This window comes from Manis pentadactyla, chromosome 1, assembly GCF_030020395.1.
Source record: "Manis pentadactyla isolate mManPen7 chromosome 1, mManPen7.hap1, whole genome shotgun sequence".
Lineage (NCBI taxonomy): Eukaryota > Metazoa > Chordata > Mammalia > Pholidota > Manidae > Manis > Manis pentadactyla.
The window spans coordinates 193,999,775-194,019,238 of NC_080019.1; the positions used below are offsets into that span (position 1 = coordinate 193,999,775).

At 53.1% G+C, this 19,464-nt stretch overlaps 1 protein-coding gene across 2 annotated transcripts in view; it reads left to right on the plus strand.

Moving 5' to 3' along the window:
* ABCG1 (ATP binding cassette subfamily G member 1) overlaps positions 1–19,464 on the plus strand; it is a 79,291-nt gene that overhangs the window by 45,742 nt on the left and 14,085 nt on the right. For both annotated transcript variants that reach the window (XM_036876841.2, XM_036876842.2), the window contains exons 3-5: positions 11,940–12,057; positions 13,879–14,011; positions 16,300–16,350. In XM_036876841.2, the coding sequence (XP_036732736.1) occupies positions 11,940–12,057; positions 13,879–14,011; positions 16,300–16,350 (302 nt within the window). The remainder of the gene's footprint in view (positions 1–11,939; positions 12,058–13,878; positions 14,012–16,299; positions 16,351–19,464) is intronic.

The following is a 19,464-nucleotide window of genomic DNA, read 5'->3' on the forward strand; positions in this document are numbered from 1 at the left end:
TGAGCTTTGGAGATGTGGACTAGAACATTCTCTCAGAGAACAGGCCCTGAGCTCGCCTTTCCTCCACTCCCCTGGGAGCTGGATAGCAGAGCAGCTGCTCTAAGGGCACCTGTGAGGTTCCCCTGTGGGTGCTCGGGGGCTGTGGCTTCCCCCCTAGCAGCTGTGCTCCCTCATTAGGACGGCGCAGCAGCGAGTCTGGGGTGCTGGGAGGACGGCAGCCCCAAAGCTTTCCTCTCTGCTGGTGCCCTGGCAGGCTGTCACTGCCCTGGGGTGAGTGGGATGGCTGATTCAGGGCCCCGGGGAGCCGAGCAGCTCTGAGGTCCCTGAGGTCAGGGTCAGCTTCCTCCCCGAGGCTGGGCATGGGGTGAAGCCCGCTCACTGCCACTCAGGCCTGCCTCAGCTCTCCTGTTGCCCCCACGAGCTGGCACACCCATCCAGGGCTTCTCTTCAACCTTGCAAATGCACCTACCTGAGAGAGAGGACCTGTCTGGAGCCCAGGGGTCCCTTGTGCTGGCCAGAGGCTCCAAGGTTCTAGGGCGTGGTAGCCACACTAGGGCCTGGGGTCAAATCCACCTGCCTCATAAGGAAGGGTTTATTGGCACAAAGCCATGCCCATTCCTTACCTGTGGCTGCTTTTTTAGCCAGCAGCAGTTTGGTGGTTGGGACAGACTGTATTTCCCAAAGAGGCAGGATATTTATGATCCAGCCCCGTACAGAGTAGGAACCGAGCCTTCTCGCCATCCCCAGCCACCATCTGCACAAGGGCCCATCCTGGGGCCCCAGACTGTCAGGGCCACCCAGCCCATGCTGGCCACTGTCTTCCTTCCTAACTGCCATGCATTCTGTGGAAGGCAGGCCTGCTGGAACCACACGTCTGCAAACTTCAGACACTTGCACGTATGTCTTCTGGTGCTGCCTGCACACGTGCTCCATCCCGGTACAGTGAGGACCACCGTCTTCCAGGCAGGCTGGCTGTCACCAGCAAAGCTACGTCAGCGGCTCACAGGGCAGGAAGGGTGAGGGCTGGGGTTTTCCTGGATGGTCTGTGGAGGAAGGTGAGGATTCTGTCCCATCAATACTGCCCCCACCCTGCCTGCAGGTGGAGTTGGGAGACTGGCACGAGTGCTCCTGAGATCTGGCCGGCAGCGCACAGCTCGACGGTGACCGGGCTGCCACCAGACTCCTCTCGAGAGGCCTGAGATGCTGAGTTGTCCGCATTTGACGAGCCAGGGGCTTGCACTCTGAGAACCGTGAATCGTGCGGAAACCAGAGCAAGGCAGCGTCATGTTCTGCCTTCCCAGCGCTCCCTCTGAGTGATGTTGTTTCAGCTCTTGCAGTTGGAAAGATTTAAAAAAGAGTTCACCACAATATCCCAAACCATGCTGTTTGCAGGGAGGAAAGGAGAGCAGGGGTGTGCCGGAGGGGCATTCTGGGGCAGTGAAGAATCCGGGTGCCCGGGAGGTCGTAGGCCCGCCAGCCCCACCTGATGGGCGGCATTGCAGGCAGCTGCAGGAAGCAGGACAGGTTCTTAGTCCCCTTGCTCAGCTGGCCTCAGCTCCTACCAGTGGGCTGTGCAGCTGATGGCAGGAAGATGTCTATCCGCAAGAGAAGAATGCAGGGCATCCCAGAAGTGGGAGAAACACCCAGAAAGTAGCCCCTCCTTGGTCACATGTGGGCTGCCAGCTCCTCTTGCCCCCTCCCCTTCCCACACGGAAGCCTGGCGGTGGGCCACCCGACAGCCAGCCCGCGGTGCGGGGGCCTCCCTCTGGCTGCACGCTCACTCAACAGGCCAGCACTTGTCGGGGAGTTTCCAATATCCCTGGTGGTCACTGTGATGACCGATTCCGTGTCTGGCTGGAAACCTGACCTAGATGCGGAGTGAAGGGAGTGACGCTGGGGACATGTGCAGTGTGTCCCCTGTGAGAGGAGGTCCCGGTGAGATATGGGCGGGCTCCGTGCCCGGCTGATGGAGGCAGGAGTCCCCAGTGGATGAGGGGACGTCTGGGGATTTGGACAGCAGCCCCACCCTCTCTGCTGAAGACCCGGCCTCTGCGCACAGGGGACCCCTCATCTCCGAGGAGACACACCTGTTGCCCTGAGGCTTGGAGGAGGAACACTGGGGAGGCGGGGCTGCCGCTGCCACTCTGCGTGAGTGAACAAACCAAGGTGGTGCCTGCTTTGCAGCCTCTGCCTGTGCAGGGTGATTGTTGTTTGTCTGCACTTATTTTTATGGCATTTTACCTGCTGGAGGGGTCAGAGCCCTGAACCATCATTTGACCACGGACAACCACAGAACAAGCCCTGCCTCTGGAGGCCCCCCCCACACCCCCGTCTGGCCCCAGCCCAGCCCACGTGGTGAGCAACCACCCCTGTTTAGAGCCCCCAGAGCTCCCAGTGGTTGGCCGACCCCAGGGTCTCTCTGGAAACAGAGCCCCCTTCAAATCCACACCTCGGTGGATGAGACCTGAGGATGAGTCACTTCCCAGAGGTGAGGGCAGACAGCTTATTATTCCCTGCAGGTAATGCAGGTCAGGGGCCTAAGGGTTCCCAAGGGGCTCAGGCAACAGGCCCCAGTTTGCCAGCAGCCTGAAAGGCATCTGCTGAACCCCTTTGCTGTGGGGCAGCCCGCGCAGCAAGGACGTCTTTGTGACAGCAGCAGAGGGGCGCCCGTTCAGGCAGAGGATGTAGGTCCCCTTGCACGGCAGTGAGGGGTCCTGGGACGAGCCGGCCCCGAGTCCTCCCTAAACGGCAGAAGGCCTTCCACACGGGGCCAGGAGCTTCTGTCTGTAGCTCAAGGAGGCTTTGCAGAATGACAAGAAAATTAAAGGATAAGAGAGGACTGCGTGAGCGCAGAGCTCTCTGGATGCACATGGTGGCTTTTTGGCCTTGACTTCTAGACATTCCCACCCTGCCCACACCCAGGGGAGACCTTAGCTGTTGGCCCCCAAGGGGATTTCTTCTGTTGGGGAGAAAAGTTGTGTAATTTCTACCTTCCTCTGTTTGGTGTCTCATGCAGTAGCAGAAACACACTTTCCTGAACTGAGCTGACGATAGCAGAGCGGGGGCCGCCGCATGTGGGGTGGGGGTGCAGGGAGCCGGTGCCCAATGCTCCACCGTGCGGGGCTGGCAGAGGCTGTCCTGAGTGTGGGCACTTCCCCAAGGGCTGAGCTGTTCTCTGGGCCTTCTCCTTCAAGGGCACATTTCTGCAAAATGAGAAAATCTGTGTGTGTCCCCCCAACCTCCCCACCACCACTTGACTGAAGTCATGCGGCTGTGTGTCCCCACAATGGCGTGGATGTTGACTGACACCATTTCTCTTTAAAGCACTGTTAGCTGACGCAGGAAATGTAAACAGTCGGTCCTTGTGTTTCTCCAATTCTCCAGGGTTTCCTGAAGTACCACGCAGGGGTCACACGCAGCAGAAAGGCACTCGGGATTTGGGGCGAGCAGTTTCCCATCTAAGGGGGAGTTCCTTGATTTGTCCACAAAGGAGTGTCGTCTTCATTTCTAAGGAAATAAAATGTCTTTTTCTCTTTGGTGGGGAAAAGTGTAGCCCTGAGGTTCAACTTAGAGTCCAAAAGCAGTTACCCACTGAAGTGAGGGGCCGGGGGTGGGGCTGCTTCTGGGGCTCCTCCTGCTCAGCAGGTGCCCTGGGCTTGGTTAGGAGGGTGTGTTCTGGCTGTGGGCACCCCTGGTGGATCTGTGCTCTCTTCTCTGTAAGGCCTATACTTCAGGAAAGTCTGCATCAGAAAGTGACTATTTTGTAACAAATACAACGGGCACACTTTGATGCCTTATTTAAGGGTTTACTGGGGACATTAGTGCCATCCATTGGGTGTGGGTTATGCTTGCAGAACATAAGACAGGGGGACACCAGTGGCCCCTCTAAAACACATCACACAGTGGCGCCTGACTCTGCGGGTTGACCTCAGGAACTGTCCAGGCAGCTGGGCCTCCAGGGGCTCCTGGGAATTTCCTGCCAACCCAGCACATGCTGGCCCGAGTCCCAGAGGGATCTGGTCCCGTTGGGGGAATGTTTGGAAAGAGGTGCGAGTCAAGTCGCAGTGTCCGAGACGGTGGCTGCCATTCTGGATTCCCTGTGTGAAGAGCTTCCCTTCTGCTCATTAGCTCCACGAACATCTTTCTAAGTTGTTCCACGGCATGTCCAATGCTGTTCTAAGCACAGGGTGCGGTGATCCAGGAGACGTCCTGGTCGCTCTGTCACAAAGGGACATCTGGGTGCCCGTGGGAGCGAGAACAGAGCAGGGAGGTGCTGGGACAGTTACCAGATGGTGGGTTCAGCTCAGGCTCTTGGTTCTGGGTACAGCCTCTAGAATTGGTCTTGCCCAGTGTCTCCGCTATTCTCACATCACAGAGCCTCAGGATCACTGAGATTCACTGAGTCTGGGAAGGCTCTTTCTGAATCCTCAGTCTCCTAGAAGTTGCTCAGGCTGGAGGCACAACTAAGGCAGTGGTCTGGCTTCTACTTAATGCTCACTGTTACTAAACCCTTTTATCTGTGTGGTTTTAAAACATCCGGCGGTAAGGCCTCCACTCACCAGCATTTGCGGAGCGTTCCCACTGGGCTGGGCAGAAGCCAGACCGGAGGTTCTGAGATGGAAGGTTCCCCTGGGTCCCTGCACCAGGGACCAGAAGGGACAGGTGTACGACAAACAATCACATCCCCACCAGGTGAGTGCTGCATGGACGTGCGGCCGCCTCAGGATTTCTGAACACATCACAATCCCCTTGAAGCAGGATTAGATGAAGAAAAAGACATTTCCAATCGGCTTCATTTTTTTTTTTTTTTGAGAGGGCATCTCTCATATTTATTGATCAAATGGTTGTTAACAACAACAAAATTCTCTATAGGGGAGTCAATGCTCAATGCACAATCATTAATCCACCCCAAGCCTAATTTTCTTCAGTCTCCAGTCTTCTGAAGCACAACGAACAAGTTCTTACATGGAGAACAAATTCTTACATAGTGAATAAGTTACATGGTGAACAGTACAAGGGCAGTCATCACAGAAGCTTTCGGTTTTGATCATGCATTATGAACTACAAACAATCAGTTCAAATATGAATATTTGTTTGATTTTTATACTTGATTTATATGTGGATACCACATTTCTCTCTTTATTATTATTATTTTTAATAAAATGCTGAAGTGGTAGGTAGATGCAAGATAAAGGTAGAAAACATAGTTTAGTGTTATAAGAGAGCAAATGTAGATGATCAGGTGTGTGCCTGTAGACTATGTGTTAATCCAAGCTAGACAAGGGCAATAAAACATCCACGTATGCAGAAGATTTCTCTCAGAACAGGGGGGGTGAGGTTCTAAGCCTCACCTCTGTTGATCCCCAATTTCTCACCTGATGGCCCCCCTGCGACTGTGCCTGGTTGTTCCTCCCTTGAGGAATCTTACCCATCTCTGGCTAACCAGTCATCTTCCGGGGCCATACAGGGAAATGTAAAGTTGGTAAGTGAGAGAGAAGCCTTATTGTTTGAAAAGGTTAGCTTTTTACTTCTTTGCATATTAATGCCCTGTGGCTTCTATGCCCAGCATTTGTCTTGAGGTATCTTTACCACTTGGAGGAATTATGATACTCAGTAAATTTGATATGAGGCACGAATTCTATTTAAGGGTTGTAATTAGGAAGGAAGAAGAAAAGCTATAGAAATAGCAGGCGGAAGAAAACATGGGAAGATTGATTATTTCTTTGACATATCTTCTTGTAGAGTAACTTCAGCATGTATAGGTTTTAAACTACTAATTAAATTGCGCACATACATTAACATAATAGGAAAATAGCTACATAACAAAAGCAGACCTACAATTACCAGCCATATCCAGTGAAACCAAGAAAACCAGTTAGGTACCCTAGGCATTTGTGAAAACTTATCAATGATATGATGGATATTGTCTAACTGAATTTGAATAGTTTGAGAAAAATCAGACAAATTAAAACAACACATTCCTGGGAACTGTTCACATCCCATATGTTCTTTTAACAGTAGATAGTCTGTAGTCGCACGATTTTGGAGCGCAGCAACTTGCACTTCTCCTAATTCTTGACTGAGTTCCGACAGTATAGATCCAGTCAACTTTGTTGTTTTACTGTATGCACAGGCCAGCTTAGATATCTCCTTCTTCATTCCAATGGCAAGTCCAGGAACCGGTGGGATGACTGCAGCTACAACTGAAGCAGCACCAGGATCTTTGTTGAAGTTTTTTGATGTTCATCCTCTGGAATGACTCTTCCATATTCTTCTTCATATCGTATCTTAATTCGTTTTCTGTGTAGCCAAATTAGGCTTTGATCCTCTGTATAAACACAAATAAACCCTTTGCCCACACTTTGATATGACCTTTACACCATTGTGAAGAACCTATTGGAGATCACCACACAGGAACTGCTTTTTTTTTTTTTAAGAGAAAGGAATATTATCAGAAAAATGTACTTCCAAAGCTGATCATCTGACACCCTTTAAAAGATCAAAATTAAGGATATGTAAAGCATGCATTAATCGTTGATTTGCAGTTAGTTTTATCCTATCAGGGAGTAATCCCCCTTTTCTTTCTCTTTTCTTTTTGTTATCATTAATCTACAATTATATGAAGAATATTATGTTTACTAGGCTCTCCCCTATACCAAGTCCCCCCCACAAACCCCATTACAGTCACTGTCCTTCAGCATAGCAAAATGTTGTAGAATCACTACTTGTCTTCTCTGTGTTGCATAGCCCTCCCCTTTCTCCCACCCCCCACATTATACATGCTAATCATAATACCCCCTTTCTTCTTCCCCCCCTTATCCCTCCCTACACACCCATCCTCCCCAGTCCCTTTCCCTTTGGTACCTGTTAGTCCATTCTTGGGTTCTGTGAGTTTGCTGCTGTTTTGTTCCTTCAGTTTTCCTTTGTTCTTATACTCCACAGATGAGGGAAATCATTTGGTATTTCTCTTTCTCTGCTTGGCTTATTTCACTGAGCATAATACCTTCTAGCTCCATCCATGTTGTTGCAAATGGTAGGATCTGTTTTCTTCTTATGGCTGAATAATGTTCCATCGTGTATATGTACAACATCTTCTTTATCCATTCATCTACTGATGGACACTTAGGTTGCTTCCAATTCTTGGCTATTGTAAATAGTGCAGCGATAAACATAGGGGTGCATCTGTCTTTTTCAAACTGGAATGCTGCATTCTTGGGGTAAATTCCTAGGAGTGAAATTCCTGGGTCAAATGGTAAATCTATTTTGAGCATTTTGAGGAACCTCCATACTGCTTTCTGCAATGGTTGACCTAATTTACATTCCCACCAGCAGTGTAGGAGGGTTCCCCTTTCTCCACAACCTCGCCAACATTTGTTGTTGTTTGTCTTTTGGATGGCAGCCATCCTTACTGGTGTGAGGTGGTATCTCATTGTGGTTTTAATTTGCATTTCTCTGATAATTAGCGATGTGGAGCATCTTTTCATGTGTCTGTTGGCCATCTGAATTTCTTTTTTGGAGAACTGTCTGTTCAGTTCCTCTGCCCATTTTTTAATTGGATTATTTGTTTTTTGTTTGTTGAGGTGTGTGAGCTCTTTATATATTTTGGATGGCAAGCCTTTATTGGGTCTGTCATTTATGAATATATTCTCCCATACTGTAGGGTTCCTTTTTGTTCTATTGATGGTGTCTTTTGCTGTACAGAAGCTTTTTAGCTTAATATAGTTCCACTTGTTCATTTTTGCTTTTGTTTTCCTTGCCCGGGGAGATATGTTCAAGAAGAGGTCACTCATGTTTATGTCCAAGAGATTTTTGCCTATGTTTTTTTCTAAGAGTTTTATGGTTTCATGACTTACATTCAGGTCTTTGATCCATTTCGAATTTACTTTTGTGTATGGGGTTAGACAGTGATCCAGTTTCACTCTCTTACATGTAGCTGTCCAGTTTTGCCAGCACCATCTGTTGAAGAGACTGTCATTTTCCCATTGTATGTCCATGGTTTTTTTTATCAAATATTAATTGACCATATATGTTTGGGTTAATGTCTGGAGTCTCTAATCTGTTCCACTGGTCTGTGGCTCTGTTCTTGTGCCAGTACCAAATTGTCTTGATTACTATGGCTTTGTAGTAGAGCTTGAAGTTGGGGAGTGAGATCCCCCCCACTTTATTCTTCCTTCTCAGGATTGCTTTGGCTATTCGGGGTCTTTGGTGTTTCCATATGAATTTTAGAACTATTTGTTCCAGTTCATTGAAGAATGTTGCTGGTAATTTGATAGCGATTGCATCAAATCTGTGTATTGCTTTGGGCCGGATGGCCATTTTGACGATATTAATTCTTCCTAGCCAAGAGCATGGGATGAGTTTCCATTTGTTAGCGTCCCCTTTAATTTCTCTTAAGAGTGTCTTGTAGTTTTCAGGGTATAGGTCTTTCACTTCTTTGGTTAGGTTTATTCCTAGCTATTTTATTCTTTTTGATGCAATTGTGAATGGAGTTGTTTTCCTGATTTCTCTTTCTATTGGTTCATTGTTAGTGTATAGGAAAGCCACAGATTTCTGTGTGTTAATTTGTATCCTGCAACTTTGCTGTATTCCAATATCAGTTCTAGTAGTTTTAGAGTGGAGTCTTTAGGGTTTTTTATGTATAATATCATGTCATCTCCAATCGGCTTCATTTTAATGTCATCAAGGGGTTCGCAGAGAAAGCCCTTACTGGTTCTCATGCTGGTATTTTCCCTCCCAGCCCTTCTCGTGGGGGCTCCCTGGGAAGGGCATGGGACCCTGCCACCAGCTCTGAGTAGCCCACAGTCAAAGCATTACGGAGCCACAGGACTCATTGGATGTTCCACTGTGATATGTCTGTAACTCTCCTTACAAAATGCAGCATGTTTGCAAGTTCATTTGTAAAGCAAAACTCTAGAAACTGAGCCCGTGTGAATGATCCCTGGGCTGCCGCCTGCCCTTTGCTCCTCACACATAACTGGACCATGTGCCTGGGGTGCCCGTCTCTGTCCACTCTACCAACACCACTTCTTCTCCCATCAGGCACCACATTTTGCATTTGTCCTCTTCCCCATGGACCCTCCCCACCCCCCAAACCCCTTAGATGTAATTGCTGAGCCCTGAGAGGCAGACCGCCCTGGCCTGGCACTGGCTCTTGGCTGAGAGCTGGGTCTCCATTGCCTCCCAAAGCCAGAGCCCTCCTGCCCTTCAGCCCTTTGTCCCCACACTCCTGCTGCCAGGGGGCTGACGTCCCTAACATCCACCCCATCTTCTCGCGGTAGAACACATCCTTTATAGCTCGCGGGATCCCAGAGTGCTCTCACTGGGCCTGGCGTCCAGGCAGAGCTCTCATCCCTGTGACGGATGCACCCGGGCGCTGTCATCTCCTCTCTCCTCCTCTCTGGTCTGGGTTTTGAAGGGCTTCCCATACCGCCTGCATCCTGCAGGGGCTTATGTGGCCACAGCAAGTGAAGCACATAGCCCTCCATTATGCCAAGACTGGCTGAGCAGAGCTCATGGGGGGAAGGCAGGGTGGGGCTGGGGTGGGTCTGCTGCCACTTCACACTCTGTAAGGGGACACACGGCAGGCTCTGCAGTGAAGGATAGTTTTGTCACATAAATAAGACATGTGCATGTGTGGGGTCTGCACAGACCCGACTCCAGCTGGTGCTCTAGACCCCTAAGCAGGGCACCCCACTCCTGAGTGTGCGCTGCCCCCATCCCAGCCATGAGGACAGGAGTAGGACAGACTGGTGACTTCTCTTTCCAGTATCACTTTAAAGTTCTTCGATCCCGAATTCATGTTTGTGGCTTTTAAAGAAACACTGGTTTCTGATAGGAAAGGAGCGCAGCCCCAAGTTGGGTCTTGTACCTTCTCTGCTGCTGGACCCTATGCCAGTCCCCCACGTGAGGCCCCTTCTTGGGCGGCCTGCAGCCAGTGCCCTCCTGGTCCTTCCACGTTGCCCTGGGAGCCACGTCCCTCACTGGCAGTAGTTCTCAGCCTCAGGAGCAGTGCTGTATCAGGTTAGTGCCAGGGTTCACGGTCAGACCCAGTTCCAGCCTGCTGGACCACGGTCTGCACCCAGCTCTGTCCACCTTTTCCTTGATGGGGACAATGCCCCTCAAGCTCCACCCTGGGCCTGTTACTGGCCTCCTGTGTGAACTTCTTCCAGCCTGCATGATTATCTGATGCCCAGCATGCACCCCGACACCAGGGTCAGAGTGAGAGCGGCACCTCTGGGCTCTGCCCGGAGGGAGAGGGCCTCTCAGATCCCTGAGGCATGAGGCTGCCCTTGGGCCGTCAGGGCGCACCTGAGGACTGCACTTGGCCTCCAAATGCCAGTGGTCATCTTGGCCACTGCCTATGTCCTCAGGCGGCTGCTGGTTCACAGAAGGAGCTCTGAGAGGGGACAGTCTGAAGGAGCTTTGCACGGGAGTAACCCCGCTCCTGCCCGGACCCCATGGGAGGCTGGCAATGAGCAGACGCCCGGCATTTAGTGCTCCCTTAGTGATGTCACACAGGTCCCCTGTGCCCCAGGCTGCAGAGCTCCATCCCGAGGAGGTGCCCCCTATGCTGGGAACTTGTGGAGCAGGAGGCTCTGCTGTCCCCCGCCATTCTATCCTTCTGTGCACCCACAGTGGGTGCCGCCCTGGGGGTCCTGGTCCCCTCCTCCACACTGTTCCTGTGTGCTGTCTGCTGACCTGTCATCACCGACATCCCAGTAGGCGGACTCGGGCTGGTCTGCAGTTCTGGCTGCTCCTGCTGACTGCCGCCCTGGCCCTCTTGTGCTGGGATGACTGCCTCGGTGCTCCCCTAAAGGGCCAGGTCCAGGCAGCTTCCGCTTCTCTCTGCCTGATCAAACAAGGCCCTGGGGACCCTGACCCGAATCAAGGTAGGATCTGGTGACAGGTTGGGTGTTCAGGTGTCCCATCTGTGAAAGATGAGAAGACAGCTGGGAGAAAACTCCCCAGACCCCGCCCAGGGCTCGTGTAAACATTCAGGGGGCATCCAGTCAGCAACTGGGGAGACAGTCCAGAAAAGGTTCGACCCAGTGCCCTGCACTCTGCTTCTCTCCAGCCCCTTACACATTGCGTGTGGGAGCAAAAATACCGCATTTACATGAGCCTGGTCACTGGAGGCAGTGGACTGAGACTCTCTCAGGAACTGAGAAATGTTACTGATTTAGGAGCTTTTATGAAGCCAGTTGCTTCTATAATTTTATTGTTTTTAGCACATTTGAACAATCTACTTGAAAAAAAAAGTAATGTGGCTCTGTTTGGGGTATATAGGTTTTGTTCCTTTTACGAAGCTCTTGGCTGGAGACTTGGCAGAAATTCCAAAGCAATTTGATATGACTGCAAAATGATAAACTTGTAATAATTAATATTATGTTAATTATTGAATTACAAATTAATGATTTATGGATAAATTCTTTATGAATAATTCATATGTACATATTACAAATGAAAATTCATAAGTGAAATAATAAATTGATCACTTAGTGAATAAAAGCACAGGCTTAGCATCGTGGGAGCAGAAGCAGGTGGTAGGTGGCGCTGCCGTGGGGTTAGGTCTGTTCACATGGGCTCTGGGCCTGGGTGAGTCACTGGACCTTGTGGACACTTGCTCCCTCATTCCAGAATGACATGGCGGATTCCTTGCATGCTAGATAATGTATGTGAAGGTGTACTGTAAACGCTAAGGCATTATACACATGCTGGTAATTAGTATAACTGATGAAATGCAATCCAGCATGTACACAAGGGCACGTGCAAGGTGCATTTCTTGCACAGAACTTGGCTTTCTACACCATGGTGTGAAAAATCTTGCTTTTGGCCTTGGCTCTGTAGTCAGATATACTTGTGTTTGCCTGTACCGTACCAGGGGCAAGAGGAAGAAGTCCCAGGATAGCTGGAAAATGAATGTGATCTGCTTCTTGCAGGATACAAGACCCTCCTAAAAGGAATCTCTGGGAAATTCAACAGCGGGGAGCTCGTGGCCATCATGGGTCCATCCGGGGCTGGGAAGTCCACGCTCATGAACATTCTGGCTGGATACAGGTGAGCAGACCCTGCCAGGGTGAGGGAGCTTCTCTCCCAGTTGTTGGCTGAATTGTGAAGCCACTCCAGCCCATCCCGTCATTTAGAAGGTTGTCTGCAGGCTCCGGTAAAGCCTGAGGAGTTCAGCACTGAGAGGCCTCTGCATCTCTGAAGGAAGCAGCCCAGGGAAGAGAAAGACGGAGAGAACCACAGATGGCACCTGCCCCCTGCCTCGTGATGCAGGGATGGATGGTCTGCCTCGGGGAGGGAGGCCCTGGGCAGGGCGGCCAGGCAGCAGCCTCAGTGAGCCAGCCTTGGCCAGGCCTTGCGGCACAGGAAGACATGGGAAGGTCAGGGTCAGGGAGGGGGTCAGCAGGAGGGCTCTGGGGCATGTGTGGATGAAGGTCAAAAGTAGGCTGAGCATTTTCAGAAGGGAAGGAGCGGGGCCACCCGGCTGGGGCCCAGAGCTCTGGCTTATTGCTGTTGGTTGTTTTGATGTTTGGAGACTGTGGTCCCCGACATCCCGCCCAGGGTCATTCCTGTGTGACTGATTAAGAAACTGGGGCCTTAGGTGTGTTTAAAGTGTTCTCCTTACACCTGCTCTCTGTAGCTCTCATGGCTTCTGTTTGCTTGCATTAGCTACCAACTGCTGTTACTACAAATATTATTACTACCAATAATAATTATTATTATTTCACTTACTGGGAGAAAAGACAAACAGCTCCCCTTTCCTTAGGACTCTAAGTTACTTCTTGATGCTAGAAATTAGGATTTTAAGAAACCTCACTTGTGACAAATTCCTGCTCGTTACATTCCCATCTGAAGGTGGAAGCCAATACCCGGCGTCATCAGGAGGATGTGGGCTGTGGAGTGGTTTCTGTGGGCACAGCATGTCCCACATCCCAGCTCCTGCCCACATGCATGGCACCTGGGCATCCTGGAGCTGTGGGTGGCAGCCTAGAGACAACTGGGCTCCAAGCTGGCTCCCAGAGAAGCCAGAAAGGGAACCCCACAAGGCCCATGGTGACAGTGATTTAGGGCTGTGGGAGGTGGGAACCAGACCAATCTCACTGGCTGGGCATGCCCAAGCCCAACCGCAGGCCAGCTGTGTTTCTGTGCTCCAAGCATCGAGGAGGTGGGGCAGGAACCCCTGGACCCTTCGCTGGGTGCCTCTGGTCCCAGTGCCTCCCAGTCAGAGCTGATGCACCCAGACGGGCATCGGGCAGTAGAGCTGCCCAGTGAGTCTGGGAGGGAGTGGTTGGCGAGGCCATGCCCTTTACATCTTCACAGTGCACATGGATGGCCAGCCTACCCACTGGGCTCCAAGGTAACAACTTCCTGGCGGAAGACCGCCCACCTGGCCAGGGGACGCAGGGCCCAGACCCCTCCTGTGAGGCACCTGTGCCCAGGCCATCTCGGGTGGTCTCTCCCAGTGGGCTTCCGGGCCGTGCCCTCAGGAACTGGTTCTGACTTAGCAGCTGCGCCCCCAACTGCAGAGTCTTGGCCTCTGGGGTTGTCGGTGTATGTAGCCAAGGCTGCACATAGGATTGTTCAGAAGCCAGCCTTACATACCCTGAAAACCCAGGGGTGTGTGTCGACCCCGTGGCCGTGTGTGTGGGCACTTTTACTGCTGGGTTCCACGGACCACCCCAGAGAGGCCTTGTGCCACCTGCCCTTCCATCCTGAGAATCTCCACTGAGCTGCTCCTCCTGCCAGTGTGGGTGCTGCTCTGGGCCCCTCAGTGTCCCTGTGCAAGACAGTCCAGAGGGGCTGCCTCCCCCCCTGGCCCAGGCCCTGGATGGGACAGGAGTGGGGCTGACTGTCCTGTCACTGGCCTTGCAGGGAGACCGGCATGAAGGGGGCAGTGCTCATCAACGGCCTGCCTCGGGACCTGCGCTGCTTCCGGAAAGTGTCCTGTTACATCATGCAGGACGACATGCTGCTGCCCCACCTCACCGTGCAGGAGGCCATGATGGTGAGTCCCCTGCCCACCCGATTGCACAGAGAGCGCTGCACCCAGCGTGGAGGCTGGGGGCGCTGCCAGGCAGCCCGCTGTAGTCAGTGCCTCCCTTGAGCGGAGTCTGATGCCAGGCGTGCTGATGGGATGGCTTCATGGAAAACACACTGCCAAGACCCCAGGTTCTCACAGAACCTGGATGCTTGGAAAACCCAGGTCAAGTTTCTGAGGTTCTTGACTCATTGGTGTGGGCGACCACTTCCAGGGCAACCACAGCCCTGCTCCCTGCGGGCTGAGGGTCTGTCCTTGCCATCAGCAGCCCTCAGTTCGTCTGTGGCTTGGGCTGCTGGGCTGGGGCCCTAGGATCTCGCCGCCTGGCTTGCCACCTGCCAGGCGGGGCAGGGAAGCCAGCATTGGCTGCACACCTGCTGGGTCCCAGGCCGGGCATGCACAAGCTCCACCCAGTCATCAGGTAGATAGTCCTGCGGAAACCCATGGAAAAGGTGCCACCCAGCTCAGTGGTTAGTCAGGGTGTCCGGGGCGGGGGGCCCAGGACAGCCTGGCCACGTTCTTTGCACAGACCATGATCCAGCAGGGTGCTGGGACCCTGGTCTCCCAGAAGGCCCAGCCCAGCACGGTCCATGCTGACCCAGCCGTGGGCAGTGGGGACTGCCGGAATCTCCCAGTAAGAGGGGATGGGAAGATCCGTGGGGCCCCTGTTGTGTGGGGTGACTTACATCTCACAGGATGAGCCTGACCTCTGGGCTCTCCTGGCACACCGGGGAGCATTCTCAGCAGCCACCTCTCCTAGGAGACAGGTGTTCATTGGTGTCTGGCCAGGAGAGGTCCTGCCCTGTGCTCCACACTTGGATGTGGCTGGAGAGTGGCAGCCGGCCAGTGTTTCATCTGAAAGGCAATTCTAATGAGTTCGTAGCTCAGCAAAGGGAAACAGGAGGTCAGATAAGGGATCTGCTCCCGGACCTGCTCTGTGAGGAAACCGAAAGAGGCTTCTGCCAGATTCTCATTCAGTGTCCCCGTCCCGGAGTGCTGTGTCGGGCGGCCCCTCTGCCGGGTGGGGCTCCTCTGGCAGGCACGTGTGCTGGGGGGCCCCACAGTTTATCCAGCCTCCAGATGGGCATCCTGATGGGCACACAGGGAACTCAGGAGGACTGGCAAATAGAATAGTAAATTTGGCAAATATAAGCCTTATGTACCCTGTTGATTCTGAATGTGCTTCACTTCCATCTTGAGTGGCCAGAGTGTAGCTTCTCAGTGAGTTACTCGGTTAAGTAGTTGGTTAACTTGTTTGATAACCTTCATTTTGATTTCTAGCCAAATCACTGCTTCCCTTGCAGATTAGATTCAGTGATTCCTACTGTCACTTCTGTTCCCCCCGACCTTGTCACCAGGCTCTGCTGTGAAATTCATTTATTTTCAGAATCACGTTAAATTAGCTTCTAACTTTGAGAATTTCACGGTACTTTCTTTCATGTAGGGGTGATGTTGGCTACTAGCTACCGAGTCCCCATCACACATGAGCACAGGTGTGCATTTCCACATACGGCTCCTGACCCTCGGAGACCAGAGGAGAGACAGGCAGATGAGCGGATACTCAGTGTCACAGGGCAGGCAGCTGGCCCTGTCCGACACTAGGACCACGGCCTCCTGGCCGCTGTCTCCTCAGCTCAGCCTCTTGCTGGTCCTCAGGGCAGCCTCACTAGCTTACTGGTGGGCAGGGTGCAGCCTCACCATGGTGTCTGTGGGGAAACTGAGGCAGAGCAGGACTAAGGCTGATAGGGGGGCATGATGACTGCCACTCAGGTTTTTACAGCTGGAGTCGGGGGCCCCGTGATGTGCTGGCAAACAGGATCTCAAGCAAAACAAAAGGAATGGCAGTGGCGTCCTTCTCTGTAGGACCTGCCAGTGTCTGTGGAGTGAATCCTCCCTCTGTGGATGATTTCAAGCGCTCAGTGAATCAACAAGTGGCTTGTGGAACATACACCAGTGGTCTGCAAGCCCTCACGCCTGGGGCTGCTTTATCTCTCAGTTGTCTGCACCTGATGTCTCTCACGGGCACAGCAGAGAATCTGACGGGCCAGCAGGGAGCACCCCAGACCATCGCTGCTCTCCCAGCCCCTGCCTCTGTGGAGCCGGGGCGGCTGGGAAGCCAAGACGCCTGGGAAGCCAAGACACCCCTGGAGTCTCTCCATCGTCATGCAGCTCAGAAGGCTGCCTGGGGCCCTGAGCTGCTGGCGCTGCGGGTGAGGTCAGCCCCCATTCTGATTCCGCTCGCTTGTGCCCTGCAGGTGTCTGCACATCTGAAGCTCCAGGAGAAAGATGAAGGCAGGAGGGAGATGGTGAGTGTGTGCTGGGCCTCGAGCGGTCCAGATGGGCACGCAGTCCCCGTGGCAGACACACGGGTGCTTCCTGGTGTGGGTTTTGTATGTTGGTTGGTCGCCTAGCCTTCTGTGGGGGGGACAGTGGCCTCTCAGCACATGCTCTGGCCTGGCAGCCAGGGCCCAGGAGCGGCCACTCTGTGCCTGTTCGGGCTTTGACTCGCATCCAGGCTCTGACACACCGGGGAGCAGCCCGCGGCAGGACAGCGGCCTCCTCAGGCCAGGCTCTCCGCCCCTCGGAGTGCTGCATACACTTTACACTCAACCATTTTTCATGAAACACTAAGAGTGAAAATACTTAGTCATTCACTTAAAAATAGCCAGCCTCCACCCACACAGGCTTGCAAGAAGAAACTCGGTTCTTATGTGTTATCAACCAGCCTTTAAAAAAATAAACAAGTTTCTGGGGTGACTGCGACCTTTGAATCCCTTTCCTCACCTTTTTTTGCTTCCCTGAAACCCCAGGGAGGGGAGGGTGTTGGGCGAGCAGACCCAGCGGGGAGCACTCTTGGTGGGGGACAACCAGTTTATATTCACACGTTGCACACATCGTCTGCAGGAGGCTCAGCCTGCCTCCTCTGCCCCACGGCTGGCGCTGGTGGGATTTTCAGTGTGAGAATAGAATCTGGTGAAATTCCGCTTATAATTATAAAACATGATCTTGTCTTCTAACGCCCTTGTAGGGCCGCAATCCAGCAGCAGAAAGAGTAGTACTGCAGGGGCAGCCCTGACGGTGTTTGGATGTAAAGTGGGATGAGGGTTAGAACACAGTTGCACATGCTGAGGAATATGAACAGCTGTTGTGTTCACGATGCTCACTCCCCCTCTGTCCCGCACACTAGCTAATCTCACAAGAATGTCAACCGGCTCATGTGAAGCAGTGCTGGGTGTTGTCTGGGCTCCTCCTGGCCCCCCACCCCCCACCCCCATCCTCTCCTGGCCCCGTAGCCCTCAGCAGAACTCTCGGGGTCCAGCCGGGAATGGGGTGGGGGTTAACCACAGGGCAGGTGGAGGAGCCTAGTTTCTGCCAGGAGTAAAACAGCCCCTGTTGCTGTTGGAGATGTTTCATGGGGAGCTCCTTTATTCTGACACTGAAGGAACCAAATACATTAATGGACCCCAAACAAAGATGTGGGGAATATGGGGGGCATGTGGGTTCCATCCCTTTCTGAAGGCGGGAGGGCCGAGCTGTGACTTCATGGCATAGGCTGGGTACTAGCCTCTACCGAACAGCACACCTGAGACATGCTGTGGGTAAGCAGACCCCAAGGGGAGCCAGAGAGCCCCCCGAGCAAGGTGGGGACTGGTTTGTAGCTCTGCTGGGGGTATCACACACCATGGGGGTGAGTGGGTGAGGAGGCCGTAAGGTCCTGCTGACAAGTGGGGGCTTCTCGGCTGACCTCCTTCGTGGAGGAACACAGCCAGCCAGGCCCTTCCCCACTCCCCACCCTGCAGCAGCTTTGTCTGCAGCAGGGCCATCAGAGGGCACCTCCCAGCCACCAAAGGTAGCTGGTCGGGGAGTTGGGGGAGGGCCCCAGGGACCTGCTCTGCCTGCTCACACAGAAGGCATGGGTGAGAACGCCATGTTGGCAGGGGAATGAGGGTGTCCTTGGCGGTCCCCACCCATGTGCATGCCCTCCACATTCCTGGCCTAAGACAGGCTGAAAGACTGCTTCGTGTGTCCTCAGCTGGGTTTACAAGAGCAAAAACGTCAAGTCCATAAGGGTCCTACCTGCCTCTCTGTGGCTAAGTAATCCCCACGGAGTAAGGGCCTTGTGCCTGTCTTCAGATTTGTGTGCAACTGGCTTGAAGGCAAGGAGCCACCCCTGCAGGGCTGAGGGTGTGCGCATGGGTGCCACACACGGTTCTCCCTGGAAGCCCCCAGCTGGGGCTGGGTGGGCCCGTCCTCCAGTCCTCAGCCACGTGCAGATTCTGTCTCCTCCAGGAGTCTTTCAGCAGGACTGTGATTGTTTTGAAATGAAAGAGCCCCTGACAGCCTGCACCAACTCGTCTCCCTCCACCCCCTGCATGTGCCTGGGTCACAGCTGTTTATGTCCTGTGGAAACACAATACAATGGAATGTTCTAGCAAGTAGTGGAATGTGTGTCCACGGCCTTCCTTGTTTCCTGGAAAAGCAGCCCCAGCCATCAAGGGCCCCAGTGAGGGGCTTCCTCAAGAGTGAGTTCTCCCAGGGCCAGGACATTGTTTGTTATCCGGACTAGTTTTAAAACAAAACCAGCCTGCAGAGCATCACCCTTGAGAGAATACAGGAGAAGATGGGCAGGGTGGGAGGGGAGGCATGACATTTGGCCTGCACCTCCAGTATCCTCTCCCTGGGGGGTTGACGGCAGGGTGGGCAGGGGTACACCCTGAGAGGGATGGTGTGGGATGGCAGGAGGGCGTGTGCCCTGTTTGCAGAGGCCCCAAGTTGAGCCTGGAACACCCAGGGCGACTCTTGTTCCTGAAACTATGGCCTCTGATTCTGGGAGACCATAAGCCTCATCATTCTGGGGAGGGAATATGTGCCAGAGAGCCCGCCCCACCTGCCTCACTTTGATGGCCTTTTCTGGGCGACCTTGCTGACCTTCCTTCACGGTTGGTACCCTTCAAAAGCAGTGCATTCTAGAAGAGGCAATGGAGTTGGGTTCAGGGATCAGCAAGGTGGAGGCCAAGCAGGATTTGAACCCAGATGGTCTCACCCGAGGCTTCCTGGCCCATGGTGCAGCAGGGCCCGGCACCAGCTCTTCCTGTTACCAGAGCTGCATTTTGTACCGACTATGCATAAGTAATTCAGGAGCCGAGTGGAAATTTTCTTCCTTGTGAGCTTCTTTCTGATGATCTCATCACTCCAGAGAAACTGCTGAACTGTGGTCCACCCGCTGCGGCCACTGGGGGCCGGAACAGTGGCCGGGCTAGTTCTGTGGGGGGCTCCAAAGCAGGCTGCCCCCTGGACGTGGGTGTGGAGGCAGGGAGGGTGGCCCTGTCCTCCCCTTTCTGTGGGCTGCCTCCAGGAGGAAGCTGGGGAGTCCCTGAACACTGCAGCTGAAACCAGCGCCACAGCCTGCACCAAGGCCT